Source organism: Cervus canadensis, chromosome 8, assembly GCF_019320065.1.
Source record: "Cervus canadensis isolate Bull #8, Minnesota chromosome 8, ASM1932006v1, whole genome shotgun sequence".
Lineage (NCBI taxonomy): Eukaryota > Metazoa > Chordata > Mammalia > Artiodactyla > Cervidae > Cervus > Cervus canadensis.
In genome coordinates this window covers 66,102,570-66,123,621 of record NC_057393.1, presented here as the reverse complement: position 1 = coordinate 66,123,621, position 21,052 = coordinate 66,102,570, and the positions used below count along the sequence as shown (strand labels likewise).

General features: G+C 50.7%; 1 protein-coding gene across 3 annotated transcripts in view; it reads left to right on the top strand.

The window, feature by feature from the left end:
• SLC29A3 (solute carrier family 29 member 3) overlaps window positions 1–20,189 on the top strand; it is a 45,847-nt gene extending 25,658 nt beyond the window's left edge. For 2 of the 3 annotated variants that reach the window (XM_043476676.1, XM_043476677.1), the window contains exons 3-7: window positions 478–560; window positions 7,806–8,032; window positions 11,387–11,437; window positions 12,320–12,482; window positions 16,746–20,189. In XM_043476676.1, coding sequence (XP_043332611.1) covers window positions 478–560; window positions 7,806–8,032; window positions 11,387–11,437; window positions 12,320–12,482; window positions 16,746–17,397 — 1,176 coding nt within the window. In that variant the 3' untranslated portion in view covers window positions 17,398–20,189. The remainder of the gene's footprint in view (window positions 1–477; window positions 561–7,805; window positions 8,033–11,386; window positions 11,438–12,319; window positions 12,483–16,745) is intronic. The other variant, XM_043476678.1, reaches the window with a different exon arrangement.
• The last annotated feature ends 863 nt before the right edge of the window (window positions 20,190–21,052 follow it).

Here is a 21,052-nt window from a genome sequence, read left to right as displayed (position 1 = left end):
CTAAGAGTACTCACTTGTTTGCAAGAACATGAGACCGTGAATGAATCATAACTAACCCACTTAGATAACTGCAAAATTTGACAAGGGGCAAAGATGACTGACAGGACAGAATTGTTTATTATTTTTTTTTGTAAACATACGTCGAGTCCTGTCTTCATCGCCTCATCCATGGGGTGTGAGAACAGGTGGGATGGGTGGGAGCATGGACTGCAGAACATTAGGGCGGGGATGTCCTACCCTTCCTTATGTCCCCAGCACTTAGCACAGCTCAGGCTGGTGTCAAGTGACCGAGTGAGTGGTCTTAGGTTAGAGATGGAAGAGACCATGGCGTCTCAGGGTGGACTTAGCCATCACTCATAGGTGTCTGAAGATTATGGGGAGAAGCACCACCAAGAGGATCCCCAACCCTGCTCTCAGGTAGGGCCCTCCCCTGCATCCCAAGTGACCTCAGCGACCCCCTGTCTTCTCTGCTTGCAGAACTACTTTGAGAGCTACCTGGCCGTCGCCTCCACTGTGCCTTCCGTGCTGTGCCTTGCACTGAACTTCCTGCTTGTCAACAGGTAGGCCGCTTTCCTCCCTCTCCCAGGCCCCCAACCTTCTCCTCCAGCTTATCCACTCTCCCTTGGTCCACAGCTGCCTGAACTGGCCACCAAAGTAGGACGCAAGCCGTTCAGACTCCTCCACAAAAACTGAGAGTCAGACCGGTTACCTGGGGCCCTGCCGCAGAATGCCCAGTGCTGGGGCAGTGGGTCAGCTGCCTGGGCGGCAGGGACACCGTGGATGGTGGGTGGGGCCCCAAGAGCAAGGCTTGTGGAGGCTGGCCTTCCCAGCCTTTCTGAGAGCAGCAGGAAGTTAGGAGCCTGGGGGCTTCCCTGGCAGTCCAGTAGTTGGGACTCCACAGTTCCACAGCAGGGGGCACAGGTTCCATCCCTGGTCTGGGGAGCTGAGATCCTACATGCCTCATGGAGTGGCCAAAAGAAACAAAAAAATCAGAGCTGGAAGTTAGCCTGTCACCTCACCACCCCGGCTCTTACTATATGGAAAAGGGTCACCTGTGCTCAGTGCCAAGCTGGTAACAGCAGCTCATGAGTCAAGCACTCACAAGGGCATTACTGGGTGACTTCTGACACTGCATTCGTGAAGGGCGGGATGCAATGTGGAAGAATGGTTTAGGAGACAACCTTTCAAACCCACTGTGTGACTGGTGCCATCCCTTCTCCATCTAGGTTTACAGGGATAACCGCCTGAGTGACTTTGCCCCCATTTCTCCTAAGCTATCATTGTCTGATAACGGTGGCTATGTTATGCTTCAGAAACCTGGGCATCTCTCGGGCACAGCCTACTGAAACCTTCGGTCCCTGGTGGCTGAAGGTTTTACCCAACTCTGCTCAGTTTGTGGTGACTCCTTGGATCTCTGCTCTAACAGGATTCTAAAGCAGGTTTGGCCTCAGGGAGTGTGCTGTGACTGATTAGTGATGTCTGTTCTGAGTCCATGAGGAGAGAGGGCAGCACAGGTGCCTCAGGTGTGCTAAGCCTGAACAGACCAGTCTTTCCAAACATGTTATGAGGTTATTCCAGTGATCTATTGTTGCATAAAAATGATCCCCAAACAGAGAGGCTAAAAACACTGACAGTAATCGGTGTCTCTCATGGTCCTGGGAGTCCACAGGCTCAGCTGGCAGCTCTGGCTGGCCGTCTCTCATGCAGGACAGCTCTTTCTCTGTCCCTCCCCTTGGTCTCTTGTAGGTTGGCCTCAGGTAGTCGGGCTTTTCATACTGTAACTGAAGAGCAGCTGCTCCTGGAGAGCAAGGCAGAAGCTTCTTGGTTTTGGTACCCTGCTCTCTGCAGTGACATACTGTCCTTTCTGCCAAGGCAGTCACCAAGCTCACTCAGTTTCAAGGGGACATAGACTCCATCTTTCAATGGAAGGAATGTCAATGAATTTGCACGCCTCTTAAAACCAAAGTGCAGGCTGGACAAGTGAGAGGGAGGGTGGTCTCAGGCAACCTAGGGGCTGAATGCCAGCTACACCCCCCCCACACACACACCTGCCTCCTTGCACCTGCCCAGCACACAGGGCTATGATCAGTATCCCGGCAGGGAGAGCATAGCCTCCAGGGACCGTCCCAAGGAGGAGGTGGGGAGTGGAGCTAGGAATAGGGCTGAGCGGGGACCCTAAGGGGAGAGCTGGGTTCCTGGCAGTGACTCAGAAGAGAAGGCACGAGGAAAGGAAGGGCGTGGATGAGGAAGAGGTGACCGAGCCATGGCGGTGGGTAGTCCCTTGACCTCTCACTGCCCTCTCCACTTTCCAGACCCCTTTCATGATCCTCTGTGCAAAGTGGAAGTCAGGAAATGTGTGCCCAGGCCCACAGGGCCAGGAAGGGGTAGCCTGAGCTGACATCTTACCCAGCACTGCCCCCTCTGAGGTCATGAGGCCCAGCAGGCAGCAGCCATCCAGGACCTGGGGTCAGCAGTGGCGGGGCGGGTTCAGCCTCAGGGCCCAGGGCAGATCATCTCTAATCCTCACAGTCAGCAGTGTGAGCACTCAGTCCTTGGCATCATTCTCTCCTTTAATCCTGGCAGTGGCCTAGAGCAGCAGACTTACTCCCCTGTTTTATTGTTGGGTAAGCAGGCTGACAGAGGTTACCTGCCCAAGGTCATGCAACCATTAAGAGGTAGAGGCAGGACTGGATCTGGGACCCTTCCCCCACATCTGGACTTGGAACCTCTGGGCCTCCTGTCTCCTAGCTCTCTAGCTTTGCCCGCCCTCTCCCTGCACCCAGAGACACATCTCAGACCGTGTAAGTGAGAGCCCATTTCTGCCCTGGCTTCGAGATGCTGGACGGAAAGAAGTGGTGAAGAAGGTCTGAATCTGTCTGCAGTGGGGACTGTGGGCGGTCCAGGTAGCTGCCCTCCTGAGGATGGCTGGGAGCTGGCTCTGGGAGCTCAGCATTACAGGGCATCCTCCAGAAGGATCCCGTCCACCCCAGGGCCTACCCTGGCCCTTTCCCGGCTGCAGGAGTGGGTGAGAGCACTGTGGGGAACACTCCAGCCTCTGTCTGTTTCTGGACTGTGGGAAGATGGTTTGGAGCTAAGCTGTTTTTTATTTAATGTGTGAGATTGAAATGTCCCCTTTTCTTCCCTCCTGGAGAACCCTGGCTTTCTCTAACTGGCTCATCCATAATCGCCAAGTGTTTTATTATGTAAAATCTGTAGCATCATAAATACTTATGAGGAGGATTTACATTTTGGAGGCTTATGAAGAAATCAGTCCCCTGGGGTCCTAGGCCCTCATGAGCAAGGGGAGGGGGTGGTGCTGGCAGCCTGGGTACAGCTGGTGATCCTCTCCAAGAATGTCACATCAGTGTGGCCTGCCACACAGTCCTGGGACTGGAGCTCTCACCTCAGACATCCCCTGTCCCAGAGCAGAGCCACCAACCCCCAGCTGCACTTGTCTAGACATTCCCTCACACCCCCATGGTGTCCCCAGCCCCTGGGCCACCGTCCAGGTGGAAGGAGCAGAGAGTAAGGCAGCATGCCCCTGTTCGTGGATGTGGGGTGGGCTTGCACAGGGCACATTTCATAAAGCTTTACTGGCATTGAAAACAGCCCTGGGCAAGATCCCTGAGGGCTTGGAGCCCCTGCAGGGATGTTCCTGCTGAGAATGGGTCCTGCAGCTGATAATTAGAAGGAGGAGACCTGTGCAGGTGAGGGGCAGGATGCACATGGGAGAGTTGGGAGAGTTGGGAGCTGCGTTGCTTTTGTTATGCACTTAGTGTTTACCTCCTCACCTCCCACTCTGCACCACCACCCCCGCCCTGGGGGTACCTGGGTAAGAAGTCCCCCAGCTGTCTCCAAAGCCACTGTCCTGTTCAAGCAATTATCTACCTTGTTGTGAAGACACAAGAAAGTTTCCGAGGTGCCAGCAGTGTTCCTGGGGTGGACTTTTTCTGTGTTGCTCCTATGAGGAGGTGGTGAGAGGCCAAGGCCATTCCCAAGGCTGGCTGAGGTCTCTGCTGATGTTTCCAGCTGTCTCCCTGCCACACTGAGGGTGTCAAGAAGCAGGGATTGAAAGGGAGCTTGAGGCCCAGCGTGCACTGCTAGGCTCCTTGCTGGTCAATCTGTGGGTCCAGCAGGTGTTTACAAGTGCCTGCCAGTCCCTGTGCCAGCCCCACCGGTGAGAACAAGGCAGGGTCCTGTCCCTATGGGGCTTCCTGCTTCTGCTGTGCCTGCTTCTTGCCCCAAGGAACTGCTAAACTTTTGGGCTTTTGTCTTCAGTCTCTCCCTCCACTTGAATTTTTTCAGATTTAGAAGAAAACTGGAAGAGACACGAATGTTATCTTGTCCCACCTCTTCTTTTTCAGGATGAGGAGACTGAGGCCCCGTGAGGTTGAATGTTTGCCTGGGGTCACACTGTGAACTGGTGGCAGAGTTGGCAGGGCTCCCGTCTCTGGACTCAGGCTCTGTGCCCCTGTGGCTCTTATCTTTGAGTGTGCAGGGAAGTTCCCGCTGCTGGGATAAGGTGGGGGACATCGTGTGACAGGGGCTGCATGTGTAGCATCACCCCGAGCATCAGGAGTAAGGCCTGACTCCCAGTCTTCAGGGTACCTAGTGTGCATTTAAAGTGGACGTTCTGGGCCCCCTGGAGTCCAGGTGCTCACCTGATTGCCCACCAACTCCAGCCCAGGTCGAGGGCTCTGCAGATGCTAGGAAGATGTGTCTAAGGAGTTTCTCAGAAGCAGACCTTAGAACAAGGATTCAAGTTCAGGTAGTTCATTTGGGAGACCTTGGTAGGAGAAAGGGGGAGACCAGGAAGGCGTGGCAGCCGGTAAAGGATGCCTTTCAAGCCAGCTCCCACGGTGGGTGACCGAGCTTGGCCTGCCCCAGAATGTTGGCAGCCAGTGTGGAGCACACACTCGAGGTGGGAGGGAGTGGGGCTGGGGGATTTATCCACCCGCTTTCCCATCAATGGTTGAAGGCAGCTCTTGGGAGGTGTTAAAAACCTAGACAGCATATTAAAAAGCAGAGACATTACTTTGCCAACAAAGGTCCGTCTAGTCAAAGCTATGGTTTTTCCATTGGTCATGTATAGATGTGAGAGTTGGACTATAAAGAAAGCTGAGCACCAAAGAATTGATGCTTTTGAACTGTGGTTTTGGAGAAGACTCTTGAGAGTCCCGAGGTCAGCAAGATCAAACCAGTCCATTCTAAAAGGAATCAGTCCTGAATATTCATTGGAAGGACTGATGCTGAAGGTAAAACTCTAGTACTTTGGCCACCTGATGCGAAGAACTGATTCACTGGAAAAGGCCCTGATGCTGGGAAATATTGAAGGCAGGAGGAGAAGGGGACGACAGAGGATGAGATGGTTGGATGGCATTACCAACTCAATGGACATGAGTTTGAGCAAGCTCAGAGAGTTGGTGGTGGACAGGGAAGCCTGGCGTGCTGCAGTCCATTGGTGACAAAGCGTCCCAGTTGGTACTCTTGGTGACAAACGGAAGAGACAACACAAAAAGGATTTTCTCACTCTTTCCCTGAAAAATTAAAGTCAGGCCTGCCTCCATTGCTGGATCTAGGAGAGTACCGATGTCCTCATCCACCAACCTTGGGCTCTGTGTGTGTCTGCTTGGCTTCATCTCAAATGGGGCCTCTCTCCACGCAGCTGGCCAGATAGTGACCAGCAGCCCCCAACACAGTCTTGGCAGACAGTCAGCTTCTCTCCACCTTTGAATCCCAGGGTTCACTGACTGGCCCTGCCTTGATCACATGCTAACACCTAACCCAATCCAGTGGCTGGAAGTATGGAACACTGATCACCCCAGACTGGCCTGTGTGCACTCATTTGTAGATGGGTTGGTGTAGACACCATGAGTGGCCACCTCTGCAGGACAACTTGGCATGGAAGGAGTGCTTCTGGTGGGAGGGATGCTGGCAGACAAAGCCTGCACGTCCACTCTCTGCTCCACCCTGAGATCAAGTCTTGGCACTTATCCATGGGACAAGGCCCTCTACGGAGGGTCCCTGTGTCTGTTCGGCGTCCTCTGCTCCCAGTGTCACCTGCAGTCAGAGTTCACTTCAATTCCCTGAATGTTCCACACTCTGTCTCATAAGATACGTGCACTCCCATCCAGACATACCTTACACTCAAGCTTAGGGATCGCTTCCAAAAAGCCTGTGAGAAGCCCAGGGTGGGTCCTGTGCCCCTCAGAAGTGCCCAGGAAGCCCCATGGCCCTGCCGATGGAACACTTTATGCTGGAACAAAGTGCCCATCCCTCATCTGCCCTGTGTCCCGGGCATCCAGCCCAGGGTTGGACACACTGTGGTTGGCCTGTGTGTGGAATGAACACAGCAGAGTGGATGCGTCTCAGCAGAGAGCCAGGGGCTGGGGCTCAGCACACCTGGGTCTCATCCCAGCCCCTCACACCACAACCTTGAACTCTCCCTTCACTTCCTCAGGCTTCCTTCTGCCCCTGACCCAGCGGAGGCAGCACCTGGTCTCCCTTCAGCTGAAGATGGAGGATCGGAAGGAAGCTCAGATTAGCTTTGGGGCCACAAAAGCACTTTGAAAAAATCCTTTCTTGCTTTTTATGCTCATCATTTCACACCTATTTACATATGTACAGATCTTTCCTACCTTTCGTGTCTTTCTTATTTTTATCCAAAAGAAATTTATGTATAACTAATCTGGGTTTTCACTCAGCCCCCTCCCAACTGGTTAGCGGGAAAATTAACTAAACATCCAATCTGGTTTAAAGCTTAGTGTAATCTGATGATTTAAACAGCCTCTTCAGATGATGTTCTCTCCCTGGAATAAAAATGCAGTTTCTCTGAGATCCCAGCTTCCCTGCTTCTCCCTGCAGGGTGGTGTCTGGGCAGTTTGGGGGCTGGGAGGAGTGTACAGCTTAGATGCAGAAATAGAGTTAGTGGGAGCTGGCTCTTGCTTGGCCTCAGCTGCTTCCCATGATAGCTGAGACCATCACAGGAGCCTCCTTCTGTCCTCATCACCTGTTCTGGACCACCCATAGTTCCTTCATGTCAAGGGAGGCAGTAAAGTGGCATTCTGAGAGCACCGACAGGAGCAGATCCCCTGGGTTCAAGCTGAGTGACCTTGAGCAAGTTGCTTAGCCTCTCTGACCTTAGTTTCCTTATCTGTGTCTGTGGAATAGGTAAGAATACCTATTTTGTAAACTGGTGTAAGAATTCAACACATTAGCATTTAGAAAACACTTAGAAGAATACCTGGCACGAATGAAGTACTATCTCAGTGTCTGCCGTGATGATGATGACAGTGATAATTCTCTTCCCTTCTCCCTCCTCCCTCTGCCGCTGCTAAGTTTTGGGGGAAGGAAGCCAGTGAATGGTGGTTCTGTGTTTAAATACTAGACAAAGCCAGTGGGTGGGAGGAGTAGGGGTCGTGCCTCGCGAGCCCTCATCTCCTGTCCTTGAGCATCATACCAAGATGAAAAGAAGCAGCAACCAAGAGCGTGTGCCCCAAGCTGACACTGCCTCCTTTCTCTATGTACTCCTTTCCGGAGACCCTCACTGTGCCTACAGGTAGATTGATCTTCTTTCTGTTTTACGGATGCAGAGGCTGAATCCAGTGTGATAGAGTCACTTATCCAAGGCCACACAGCCTGTGGGCCAGGAAGGCAGGATTCAGACCCAGGCATCCTGAGTGCAGAGTGCATGGTCTCAGCCACTGAGCACACCTGCTTTCCTTAAGAATGGTCACTAACCCCCACCCAGCTTGGGAGGCCTGGGGGCGGGGTGTCTCTAACCACTTCCGGTATCCTTGCCTCAGGGTTCCGATCCGTGTCCGCGTGCTAGCCTCGCTGACGGTCATGCTGGCCATCTTCATGGTGATGACTGTGCTGGTGAAGGTGGACACCTCCTCCTGGACCCACAGCTTCTTCACCATCACCATCGTCTGCATGGTGATCCTCAGCGGCACCTCCACCATCTTCAATAGCAGCGTCTTCGGCATGACTGGCTCCTTCCCCATGAGGAATTCCCAGGCTCTGATATCAGGTGAGAACTAGGTTCCAGCTGGTCCACAGCTGACCAGGTTGGTCTACCTGGGGATCATTTGAAGGAGCCAGAGGTGAGTGTGTGGTATCCCTTCCAGAAAAAGAAATGAATGTTAGGTGTGTTTCCATGATCTGTTGTTACAGAACAAAGCACCCCCAAGCTCCATGACTTAGAACAGTAAGAATCATTTCTTTGGCAGGGGGCAGCCATGTGGCCTCGGCCAGGATAGCTTGCCTGGGGCTGGAGGATCCACTCTCAAGGTGGCACACTCACCTGGCCGGCATGTTGATGCTGGCTGTTAGGGGAAGCTCAGGTGGGGTTGGGGCTGGGGCCAGGGTTCCTCTCCACATGGACGTACCCATGGCCACTTGAGCTTCCCCAAGGCGTGGCATCTGGGTTGCAAGTGCAAGCATCCCAGGAGACCCAGGCAGAAGCACTATGTCCTTTTATGACTTAGCCATAAAGACATTTAAGGGCACTTCCACTATAGCCATAAGCCTACCTGGATTCAAGGGGAGAAAGCACAGACCCTCACACCTCAATGGATGAGTGTGAAAGTTATACTGTAGAAGGACAGTTGTGAGGGGAGACATAGTTGCTGCTACTTTTGAAAATTATAGTCTGCGTGCCCAGTGGGTTTCCTGAACCAGCGTTCCTTTCTTTCCTTTCCTCCTTTCCCCCTTTCCTTTTTGTTTCTTTTTCTTTCCCTTATCCTTTCCCTGTTTTTCTTTCCTTTCCTCCCTTCTATTTGTCTTTTCTTCCTCTCTAATTTTGTAGAAAACTTACAGTGCACCAAGGATTCAAGGATGAATGAGACTCAGCCTCCCAGGAGCCTAGTAATAAACTCCTCTGTTTCCCTGAACTTTGGCGTTTTCTAGGGGGTGCCGATGTGATTTGGGCCAACTCCTTTAACTGAATGTTGATGCTAACCTGAGCCTGTTGCCTAGAGCTTAGTAGTTCTGTTCTCTCACCAAAATGCCTTGACAAGATAAAAAGGAGCTGGGTCAGAATCAGTGCTTTTCCAGGAGACCACCATCCCTTAAAGCAAGACTAGGGGCTCAGCTGCTCTGTGCAGTGTCCCTGCACGTCTGTCTTGTGTGAAGGAGTGCTGTAAACGTTTGAGAAGAATTTTGCAAAGAATCCTGTCTGTGCCCATTAATTGATAATGCTGAGTAGTATGTGATGACAAATACCTCGACAAGTGTATGACTCCACCCCATTCCCACACCAGGGCCAGACATCACTGATTGATCTGTATCTTTTCTCCTAAACTTCTAAATCCTTTTCAACATAGCACTGGAGACACTTACTGTCAACAGATCAGAGATCAAACGTGAGCTCAGATATGTTTGCCATTTTTGATATAAGATTGGGCTTCTGGCTATATCCTCAGAGATGTTCTCGGGCCTAAAATAAAATAAAAATGGACCCATTGCTAAATTTCCTGAGTACAATCAATACACCCCCTGTAGTGCTTCAAGCAGGGCCTGCCTAGGCTGAGGGAAGTGATCACTGAACTTCGGATTTAATCCCTTATGTCACCCCGGTTTCTTTTTTTCTTTTTTTCACCCCAGTTTCTTGTCCCCTCATCTCCCTCCATCCTGCTAGAGGATGTTTTTCAATACAACAGTCTTGCTGGCTATCTCTCCAGGAACCAGTGACCAGACACACCAATATGATGGCAAGAGGCCTTTCAGGTTCATCTGCCCACCTGCAGATCTTCCAGAGAAGGAGACTCTCCTGTGCATTTTGCAGGAAGTCCATTTTTGAAAAAGTGGAGTAATCTGGTGCTCGCACTTGGGCGTTCATTACCCTGTGCCCTGAGCCTTGTCTTCACTGTGTGCAGCCCCCAGTGCACACCCTTCACCCGGGATTTGGGGTGTCCGGCTTTCCCAGGGGCCCCAGCACCACTCTCCAGCCCCCTTGTCTTCTGTCCAGAGGAGTCCATCTGTGAATTCACTGTGTGTTGGCATCTGAGGAACAATTCATTTGTTTTGTACTGGTGTTTTTTTAAGCTCCTCATTTGCATGTATTTCCATAACTGATGAGATAAAAGTGGGGAGTCAAGAAGGATGAGCTCCCGGAGGCCTGGTTTGTTGTTGATGATAATATTGTAAATTCTTTACAAGTTGGGAAGAGAGAGAGGAAAATCAATAGGCAGTGATGTTAAAATCTCTTCCTCGGGGCAGCCGGGGAATGTCTTACCAAGTTTAACTCCGGTTCTTACAAAACACCTAGGTGGGGATTACAGCTTCTCAGAAGTTGGCACCCTCTTGGCAAAAGGTTTACCCTGTTTTTGCTGCTTTGATGTAGGAAGGACAGAAATAGCCAAACACCTATTTGGGGATCAGAGAGGATTTATATGGCATATCTCAGCACCAGACACTGTCCTGCTTTACATGCAATGATCTTTTCAATCTTTGTAACTGCCCTAAGAGGTGAGTTTTAACATTCCCATTTTACAGATGAGAAAATGGAGGCATAGAGAGGTTAAGTGATTTGCTGAAGGTCACACAGCTAGAAGTGGTAGAGCCAAGATTGGACTGAGATGTTTTTAGAGTCTGTGCTCTTAATCACTATGCTAACTTTCATTTCTTTGCCCTTCCTTCAGGTTCCAACCTCTGACCCCACTCAGACTAGTAGAGATCACAGAGAAGGTTGGGGAGAAAAGGGTCATGGGTCTTCCCTGCAGAGTCACAGAGGTGGTGGGCTGTGGTGTGGGTGAGGCAGGGAGGATGGCCATCATGGTGGATGAGGGGCTGACCATCACTTTCCCACCACGGCTCCACGCAACAGTGGGCAGAAAGGTGGTATCTGGTCAGACCTGCCGAGTAACGACAACGCAGCTGGTGCCGGCTTGGACCAGTTGGCCTTTTGCAGTCAGTGGCCTTCTTGCCTCCTTGAGAATCAGTGTCTTGATCCCCTAAGGCCAGCAAATCCATCCACGCAGCCAGGCAATCCTGTATTCACAGGCCCTGACTGTGTTAATCCTGTTGGACATGTCCATGTGTTCAGTGTTTTTTTCCCATTCATTGATTCCATCCCACTATAGTCTCAAGGGAGGAGTAGGATAAGTATGAGCCCCTTCTTCCTGGCAAATAAACAGGCCAAGAGGAGTAATGACTGCTCTCATGTGACCATGTATAAGCTCTGACTCGTGGCCACCCACGGCTGTGATGGCCCAACAGAGAAACAAGGTGCATGCCCCGCCTCCCAGAAGTGACTGTGATTGTGGCAAAGAAGGGGACTGGCATTTGTAGAAAGCCTGCTTTGTGCTGGGCCCTTTCTAAACGTCATCTCATTCAGCTCTTAAAGCAGCTATGCAAGGCGGGTGTCATTGTTCTCACTTTACAGATGAGCAGACTCTGGTCCCAGGAAGCCGTGTGAGCCCCCAGGTCACAGCGAGTAAGTGGTGGAGTCAAGTGTCAGATGTCCATCTGTTTGACTCCTGGACCCGTGGGTCCCCTGGGCTAGGATGTGCTGCCTCCTCTGTGATGTGGCACAGAAAGTGTGGTGCCACGTGGTCACCTGGGCCACCTGCCAAAGCCCTTGGCAGCACAGCGCATTCCAGGCGGTGGGGCAGTTGCACACATATGAGTATGTGATAGCATCGTGTGGGGGTATATGTGTGTGTGTGTAATAGGGTGAGTGTGTGTTTGAGATATCTTGTGATAGGGTGTGTTTGTGAGTATATGTGTGTATGTGACAGTGTATATGTGGGTGAGTATGCATGTGTGTTCATACGTGTATGGTACACAGCTACTGTAGGGCACAGGGTGAGCTCTGTGGGCTCCTGGCTGGTTTTCCAACCCTTAAGGCCTCCCAATTGGCCAGCCTCACTCAAGGCATCAGGGAACCTGTGCTCGGACAGGCCAGAGCTTTTTCCCCAGGGTGATTCATGGGTGGTTGGGCCCAGGGCAGGAGAGGAGCTCTCTGACACGTCCCACCCCAGAATCTAAAGTTTCTGACCCCATCAGAAGGACAGTAAAGAGAGAAGGAGGGTCAAGGGTCAGAGCTGAAACCAGGAAGCAGGAGGCCATTTGCCTCCTCAGGCAGCAGCCTCTTCACGCCCATCGGAGGAGCTGGGCTAGAGACACCTCCATAGAGTCAGAAAGCTCATGGCTGCAGGGCCCTCCTTGTCTGCCAAGGCCTCGGGGTACTGTGAGAACTGAAGCATCTCTCTCACCAGGGAGAACGTTAAGCCGGAGCAAGAGAGCGGGCAGGCCTGAGAGGCAGGGAGGATGCGCCCGCCCTGACCTTCCCCGTGATGTCCCGCGCTCTCCACAGGAGGAGCCATGGGGGGCACCCTCAGCGCCGTGGCCTCACTGGTGGACCTGGCGGTGGCCAGTGACGTGACAGACAGCACCCTGGCCTTCTTCCTGACGGCGGACATCTTCCTGGCGCTCTGCATCGGGCTCTACCTGCTGCTGCCGCGGCTGGACTATGCCAGGTGAGACCCACACGTGCTCTCTGGCAGTGCGTCAGTCTCTTCTAGATTCGCCTCCTTGTAAGCCATTACAGAGTACTGAGTAGAGTTCCCTGTGCTGTACAGTAGGTCTATTGGTCATCTGTTTTTTATATGGTAGTCTGTATTGTCAGTCTCACAGTTTATCCTTCCCCTCACCTTACCCCTCAGTAAATGTGATTTTCTGCATATGCAACTCTATTTCAGTTGTGTAGATAAGTCCATTGGCCGCCTTTTCTTAGATTCCACATAATAAGCATTAGCATGTGATACTGTGTGGCATCCTTGTACCTTTATCCTGTATGCCTGCACTCTTCTCTCCTCTAGCTGGAGCTCGTGTTTGTTTCCTGGTTTACGGCACATCTCCCTGTTGAAGTGTGATCCCGCTGAGGGCAGAAATCATGTGGGTTTTGTTCATTGTTGTATCCCATGCCTCAGGCTGAGCCAGGCTCACAGTAGTTGCTCAGTAAATTGGCTGGGCCCTTGGACGTAAGAAATCAGCTTTGCATCACAACCCCAAGCAGCTGGAGTCTGCATGTTTTCTATTAGAGGGCAGGCAGCAGAAGTGGGACCTGAGGAAGGCTGATAACCAACAGTAGTTCTTGGGCTGAGCCCTTCCGTTGTTCCTCTCTGCACTCAGCCCAGCCTGCTGGGGCCTCAAATTTAAAGCTCATATATCTACTCCTCCTTGGGGCAGGGCTGTGAGTTACCGCAGTTATTCCCACTCTCACATGAGAAAACCAGGCTCAAAGAGGTTAAATTACCTGCCTGAGTCCTGCAGCCCTTTGGCAGCAGAATCAGGATTTGAGCCCAACTCCAAAACTGTGTTTTTAGCCCCTGTCTCTTGAGGCCCCTCTCTGCTCTGCAGGACCACTTTTGTTGCTTTAGTCTCTCTTGCTTTCTCTCTCTCCTTCCTCCTTTTTCTTTCTTGCTTCATACTTCTCTTTAAAAAAACAACCCATGACATTTTCTTGCTTTTTATTCTTTTCAATGCGTTTTCACATCCATTGTCGTATTTGATATAGGAATGGCAGGAGTTATTTTCCCCATTTCACAGATGATGAGATGGAGACAGAGAAGGCCAGGTGACTGGCCTCTGGTCCCATGGCACACAAGCCAGCAGAGCTGGGGAACACGCAGGTCCTGGCTCTGCTGGATCCACAGGAACCTATTTGGTGTTGGGGCGCTGAGCTAAGCAGTTCATTTTTTTCACTCAGGCTACATGACCACCTAGTGCAGTTGTTATCATATTTTCCCATGTTACCAATGAGGAACTGAGGCTTTAGAGAATTAACCAACATCCCCAGGTTGCTCAGCTGGTGAGTTGTAGGCAGGGATTGGAACCCGGAGCTATTTCTGGGCTGCGTTCTTTCCACTGCTTCATGCTGCATCCCTGGCTTGTGACTGCAAGGTCCTTCCTCCCCACTCATTCCTCCTGTCCCTGTGAGACTCACCTGCCTTCATCAGAACCCCAACTCTGCCAGAGACAGGTTGCTCCCCCCAGTTAGAGGATTGTTACAACTTCAGCTGGCCCAGTGGCCTCAGGATAAAAGGGGAGGGAATGATGACACCGCGTACCATAGGTGACTTCAAATCCATGAGTCTTCCCCTCCCCTCTCTGACCCTTCAGGGTTGTCATAAAAAAATTACCCAGTTGTATTCCGTGATGATGTCCCTGTGATGTCTGGGGTCTGGCTGGCTTACTATCACCCCATACATTAATACTTCGTGGTGCTGATTAAGTTATTTGAGTCAGTGAACAGAAGGCAGGAGGCTCCCCAACTCCTTCTGCTGTTTCCTGTGTCCTGTTTCATGGAACCTCACCTGTGCTGTTTCCACTGGAGTGGCCAGTCTTCTTTGTTGGCCTTGGGACTGAAGGGGTCCCAAGCACCAGGGACTTTCAGTGCTAAAACCAGGACAGTCTCGGGCAAAACAGGACAGGTGGTCACCCTAGTTTTCACAGTCACTTAAGCACGCCAAAATGCCTTCCAGCTGAGCACATGAGACAGCATACCCAGGACTCTGCCAGCCCATGAAGCTTCTATTTCTTTGCTGATTAACACTTCGGTCAAGACTTTTGGGCTTACAGAAGCTCATCTGAGGATGGAGCTTTAGAGCAGCGCCCCAGGGCTGCTCAGACTCAATTTTACTTGAAAGGAGCCCTAGGTTGCTACAGGTTGCTGCACCCAGTGGGGCTGGGCCACACTGCCCCATCACACTCAGGAGGAACTGAGCCTCACACAGTGTTGGAGTCTGCTGACCACCTCGGGGGCAGTTAGGTCTGGAAGAACTTATGGGGAAGAGCTTCAACCAGAGGAACTTGGTGGGGAGCTTCCTCAGAGTCAACTAAGGCAAGGACTTGACATGGAGTAGAAGGGGAAGTAAGAATAGCCCTTTCCCTAAATAGTGATTGGGAAACAAGACAGGGTTCAAGGCAAAAGTGCCCAGCTCAACATCACATGGAAAAGTGATTCTGGAGAGGAACCCGCCCACTGACTTGCTCATTGACAATATTCAGCCCTTAGGATAGGAAGGCTGGCAAGGATCTCAGAAGCTTATAGCTACAGAACCCTCCATTTTACAGAGGAGGAAACTGAGGCCCCAAGAGGCCTCAGTCACAGACTTGGCCTAAGGTCACACGGGGAGGCAGAAGTAGGGCTGAAACCAGAACCCAACTATCACCAACCTTATGTTCTCCCCAGCCTCACCCAAGTCTTCTGTTTAAGATGTTAATACATATTGGGGCTTCCCTGGTGACTGAGATGGTAGAGTCTCCACCTGCAATGCAGGAGACCTGGGTTCGACCCCTGGGTTGGGAAGATCGCCTGGAGGAGGGCATGGCAACCCACTCCAGTAATCTTGCCTGGAAAATCCCCATGGACAGAAGAGCCTGGCTGCCTACAGTCCATGAGGTCACAAAGAGTTGGACACAAATGAGCAACCAAGCGCAGCACAGCACATGTTAATACAATCAGCCTGTATCTCCTGGCTTTTAGGCACCCAGGGCCCAAAGAGGTTGAGTGACTCAGGCAATGCAGCAATGCAAAGAGAACTTAGCCTTTTCTACTCTGGTCAGACTAGAAGAAATTGAAAAAAATGATCATGTTCAGTGTTGAGAATATGGGGGAAAATATACTTTTCTAGGCTTATCAGTTCTTTCAACAATTTTGTTTTGAAGGGTTATTCTCTGCCTAGAGATTTAGCTGGGAACAGCCATACATGTCCTTGCCCCAGGGAACTGTCTTCATTTCAGGGAGACAGATGATAAACCAGTAAACCAACACAATGAGTATTAAATTGTGGTCAGTTTTTTCTAAAGAAACAGGTGCTGTCATGGAGATTGAAGGGTTAGGTTACATTAGTTTGGGTGGGTAGGTGGCACAAAGCAGAGATAAATTGGTTCTACCTATCCAGAGAGCAGGTTATCAATATCTATCAAAATTTTAAAGATTTTAAAGCAATTTTAAAAATTGCTTGTGATCCAGCAATTCTTCTAGAAATCTGCTCTACTGAAATTCTATACAAAATTTATGTATAGGGATATTCATTGTACTATTATTTATAGTAGAGAAAACTAGAGCTAACCTAAATGTCCAGCATTAGGGGAGCAGTTAAATTGTATATACATACAGTGAAATACTCAGTGGCAACACAGCTTAGAGGCAGAACCATGTGTCCCTGTGTGAAAGGATGGCCACGGATACTGTCTTTTAGACAATAGTGTGCATGCATTTATGTGTAATAGTTATGCATCTATTTAGGCAATTATATAATATATATTATGTCATTTATACTATTGCAGAAAGTTTGCTTAAGAAACTTCACTCTGTATTATTTGGGTTCGTTTCATCAAGCGTGTGTGACTTCTATAATTTAAGATTTTAAGCTATTTTATACTTGAAAAATAAATACTACTTCAGCTCCACCTCTCCCCACTCTAAAACCAAGCAAAAATAAGTGAGTGAAGACTAGAGCCCAGGCTCACCATGCAGTGTCAGTACTGGCTTCCTTTGTCCCTGCTCATGACACGACCAGCACCACAGAACAGTGGACGGGAGCCCAGCCTTTCAGACAGCACCAGGGCAGGAAGCTTGGGGCCTCTGCAGGCCTCCCTCCAGCCACCCCGCAGCGCATGTGTCATCTGAGGGCATCCTGGGCTTGGGCTCTACATGCTGGACCACCTTGTCCCTGGAAATCCCCAGTGACCCTTCTTTCTCGGCCCTCTGACCACCAGCTTCTCCCCTGCAGGTACTACATGAAACCTGTGTGGCCAACCGTGTTTTCTGGTGACGAGCAGCTGCCCCAGGACTCCCCCAACCCCACTTCGGTGGCCCCAGGCTCCAGCGACCCCCAGACGCCACCCCTTGGCCCCATCCTGAAGAAGACCACTGGCCTGGGCTTCTGCATCGTTTATCTCTTCTTCATCAGCAGCCTTATCTTCCCCGCCGTCTGCACTAACATTGAATCCCTCAGCAAGGGCTCGGGCTCGCCGTGGAGCACCAAGTTCTTCGTCCCCCTCACCACCTTCCTCCTGTACAACTTTGCCGACCTGTGTGGCCGGCAGATCACAGCCTGGATCCAGGTGCCAGGGCCCAGAAGCAAGGTGCTGCCTGGGCTCGTGCTGCTCCGGACCTGTCTTGTCCCGCTCTTCGTGTTCTGCAACTACCAGCCCCGCGTCCACCTGCACACGGTGGCCTTCCAGTCTGACGTGTACCCAGTGCTTTTCACCTCACTGCTGGGGCTCAGCAACGGCTACCTCAGCACTCTGGCTCTCATCTACGGGCCCAAGATCGTGCCCCGGGAGCTGGCTGAGGCCACCGGGGTGGTGATGAGCTTTTACATGTGCCTGGGCCTGGTGCTCGGCTCTGCCTGCTCTGCCCTGCTTGTGCACCTCATCTAGGAAGGCCGATGACCGGACTTCTGTGCTGCGTGGTGCCTGGGAGCTTCAGCAAGATGGGCAGGAAGTGCCAGAGGGCCCAGGTGGCGAGCAGGAAGGGCTGGAGTTGGTCTCTGCAGAGCGCAGCATGCACCCGGGCCTGGTTGCTCCCAGGGAGCTGGGACCAGTGCTATTCCCAGGCCAGGCAGACATTCCAGACACTTCAACAGACATCATGAGACATTTCAGGACCAAAGACACCTGAATAAGACACAGTTACCAGTTACAGTCAGAAAACTCCTTGCCAGTGAGCACATTCCGCCTGTCATTATTCCCTCTTGGGAACTGTGTTGCCAGTATTTGGCTCTGAGTTGTTAGAGGGCGAGTGCCAAGACCGTCTCTAGTCACTTTGCCTTCTCCCAGCCTTGCTCCTTCTAGCTGATGGCAAGATGCGAGACTCCTTAGCCCTCCTACCCAAGGAAGTCCCCCTGGGATGGCCAGTCCTCAGGCCTAAGACCCAAGCCTGTGCAGACCCCACGTTCCACTAACCAGACCGCAACCCCAGGAAGACAGGTTTTCCAGGAGCCCTTCATTCCCTGGACGTGGGCTCCAGAGGGCCTCCCTGTGTACACGGGACCAAGCATGTCAGGCCTGGATTTCAAACAGCGATCCTTCAAATAGTCTGTGGCCTGGGTCAGGACAGGTTTTACGTCCATGTTTACAAAATGTCAAGGCCATTGGTCTTGTCAAGGCCTAATAAATACCTGGGTATTTAACAAAAGCCTTATTGATGGCTGTTTTAGGGTCTTGGTAGGAAATAGTATACTCAAATTGAGTAATTTAAGAATATTTGAAGAGTGGATATAAGAACCCTAAGGGGTGCATTATATCCCAAAAGTAGTAAGGTGGTTCTATTCCAGGCCTGAAGGGAGAGACACGCCCAGCCTGCTGTAGCCCACAGGATGTATCCCTCCCTGCCATCCCTCTGTAGCCGAGAATCAGGTGGAGAATGGAGAGTGGATTGGAGGGGCAAATGTCCAGAGGGATCCACCAGCCCCTTCACTTGCATAAGTTGGTTTATTATGAGCATCAGTAGAGCTCTGAAGCCTTGTCAACAGAATTAGATGTTCCTTTGTCCTGGCTTGTTCTGAGTAGTTGTGTGTTTCGAAGCTGTTGTTTCCAAAGGCAGTGCTCATGTTCTGAGGCCCCTACACGCTTGTGATCACCTGACATGAGTAATAATTTGTACTTTTTCAGGTTCCTTGAAGGCTCCCACAAGGCTGTTCCTTGGGGGAGCAGGCTGATGTGGGAATCGGAGAAAGAGACTAGATCAAGCAGGAATTCTTTCTCAAGAATCGTCCTGGAAACACAGAGCTTGCCCCCAAGAAGTGGCAACCCTGAGAGACATAAATCAAGGAGCCCCTGCTCTGCAGAGCGCCCGATCTGAGGTGTCCTGCAGACAGCTGATTAAACCAGGAAGCAGCCAGTAATCCACCCAATGGCAGCAGATTATGTTCCCCACCGACTCAGGCTAGTGCACACTCCTTTTCTTTCACCAGAGATTGAAAAGGACACCCTTGAAAGGTTTTCTGAAACCTGATACTTGAAAACAATTTTTTTTTTTAATTTTAAAAATAAATTATCCCATCTCCCCTGCCCTAACAGGAAGCTGGAATCTCCCCCTTGGTTTTTTTCACTGCCTTCAGTGCTGTTGATCATTTGGGGCATCTGTCTGGCAGGTGAGTCCTCTCAACCTCAGCTATCTTATAAATGGGCAGCATGTCTGTGTGAAGGTAAAACAGCAGTCTCTGAGCTCGGAGGTGGGGACCACCTGGAGGTAACAGAGGAGTGAGGGTCTCTCATGCTCTGTTGAAGAGGGGTAGCTTTCCTCTGCTAATGAGATGACTTGAGATTAGCGTGAAGTGAGAGGGGGAGGAGGGTGGCCAGCCGTGTCGGTGCAGCGCTGTGGGAACTGAGATGATGGACTCTATCAGTGCCAGCGCCAGTGCCGCTGCTAGAGGAAGGGCCAGCTGCTTGGCTGGTGGGAAGAGTATTCAGGCTTTTGCCCACTCTTCTTTGTTGCTCACTTGAGTGGGCATTTTGCAAAGGATCGTTTCTTCTCAGGAAGGGAGGAAGGAAAATAAAAACACATCTCCAAGTAGAGGGGCAGATCATGGAGTTCAGGCACCCTTGTCCCCAGGTTACTGTAACAGCCACTTATGGGGCTTGGCTGCTCTGGGTCTCAAGTCTCATGTGACCCCAGCAGGCTTGTGGAACTAGCTCACATGTTCTGGGTGTGAACAAAACTTGCTAGAGAGAAGGGAATTTTTCAGTGAAAGAGGTGGAGAGGGATCCCTGAGACGTTGGCCTTTGTCTAATAGTTCTCTCATTCAATCCCAAGTGGCAGTTTTTAGCACATGCCCTTGTGTATTTCCAGACATTGTCATTTTCCTCCTTTCATTCAAAAAAGAAAGCCAGAGGCAGTCAAACGACTGACTGTTTAACTAGTGGGTGACCAGTTCCTGCACCCATGAGGACATGAGGAGGCTCGAATCAGGGGTGGATTTTATTAACAAAGACCCTCATCCTGCTGTCTTCAGCCCAGTGCTGCCAAGGAGATTTGGGGCCCTCTAATTAGCTTGGACATGCCACGGGGTGGGGTGGAGGGGTCACTGCAGGACTTCAGCTTCTGAGACTGTGGAATGCTTTAACAGAGAACACCAACTAGTAGAGGGAAGGCCAAAAGTCAGTTGAAAGAAGATTTTATTCCACTGGAGGTTAAATTTAAATAAAAGATGTTCATCTTTTTAAAAAAACTGTGTCATAGTTGATTTACAATGTTGTGTTAATGGCTGCTGTGCAGCAAAGTGATTCAGTTGTACATGTATATTTTTATAATGCTCTTCTCCATCATGGTTTATCATAGAATATTTTTAAAATTCTTTATGTATTTTTGACCATGCCGGGTCTTTGCTGCCGTGCAGGGTTTTCCCTAGTTGCGGTGAGCAGGCGGCTGCTCTCTAGTCGTGGGGCAGAGCTTCTCCCTGCAGTGGCTTCTCCTGTTGTGGAACATGGGCTCCAGGGCATGGGGCTTCAGTAGTTGGGGCACGTAGGTTCAGTAGGTGTGGTTCCCGGGTTTTAGAGCACAGGCTCAATAGCTGTGGCCCATGGGCTTGGCTTGTCCTCGACTATCATAGGGTATTGAATATAGTTCTCTGTACTGCACAGTAGGACTTTGTTGTTCACCCATTCTCATAAAAGCTTAGGTCTGCTAATCGCAACTTCCCGCTCTGTTCCTTCCCCAACTGCTTCCCCCTTGGCAACCACAAATCTGTTCTCTGTGTCTGTGTTCTGTGTTTCTGTTTTGTAGATAGGCTCATTTGTGTCACATTTTAGATTCCACATGTAAGTAATATATTTCTCTTTCTCTTTCTGACTTACTTCACTTTGTATGATTATCTCTAGTCGCATTCATGTTGCTACAAATGGCATTATTTCGTTCTTTTTTTATGGCTGAGTAGTTTTCCATCATATATGTACACCGCATCCTCTTTATCCATTCGTCTGTTGATGGACATGTAGGTTGTCTCCATATCTTGGCTATTGTGAATAGTGCTGTGAACATAAGGGTGTGTGTTTCTTTTCAGCTTATAGTTTTGTCTGGATGTATGCCCAGGAG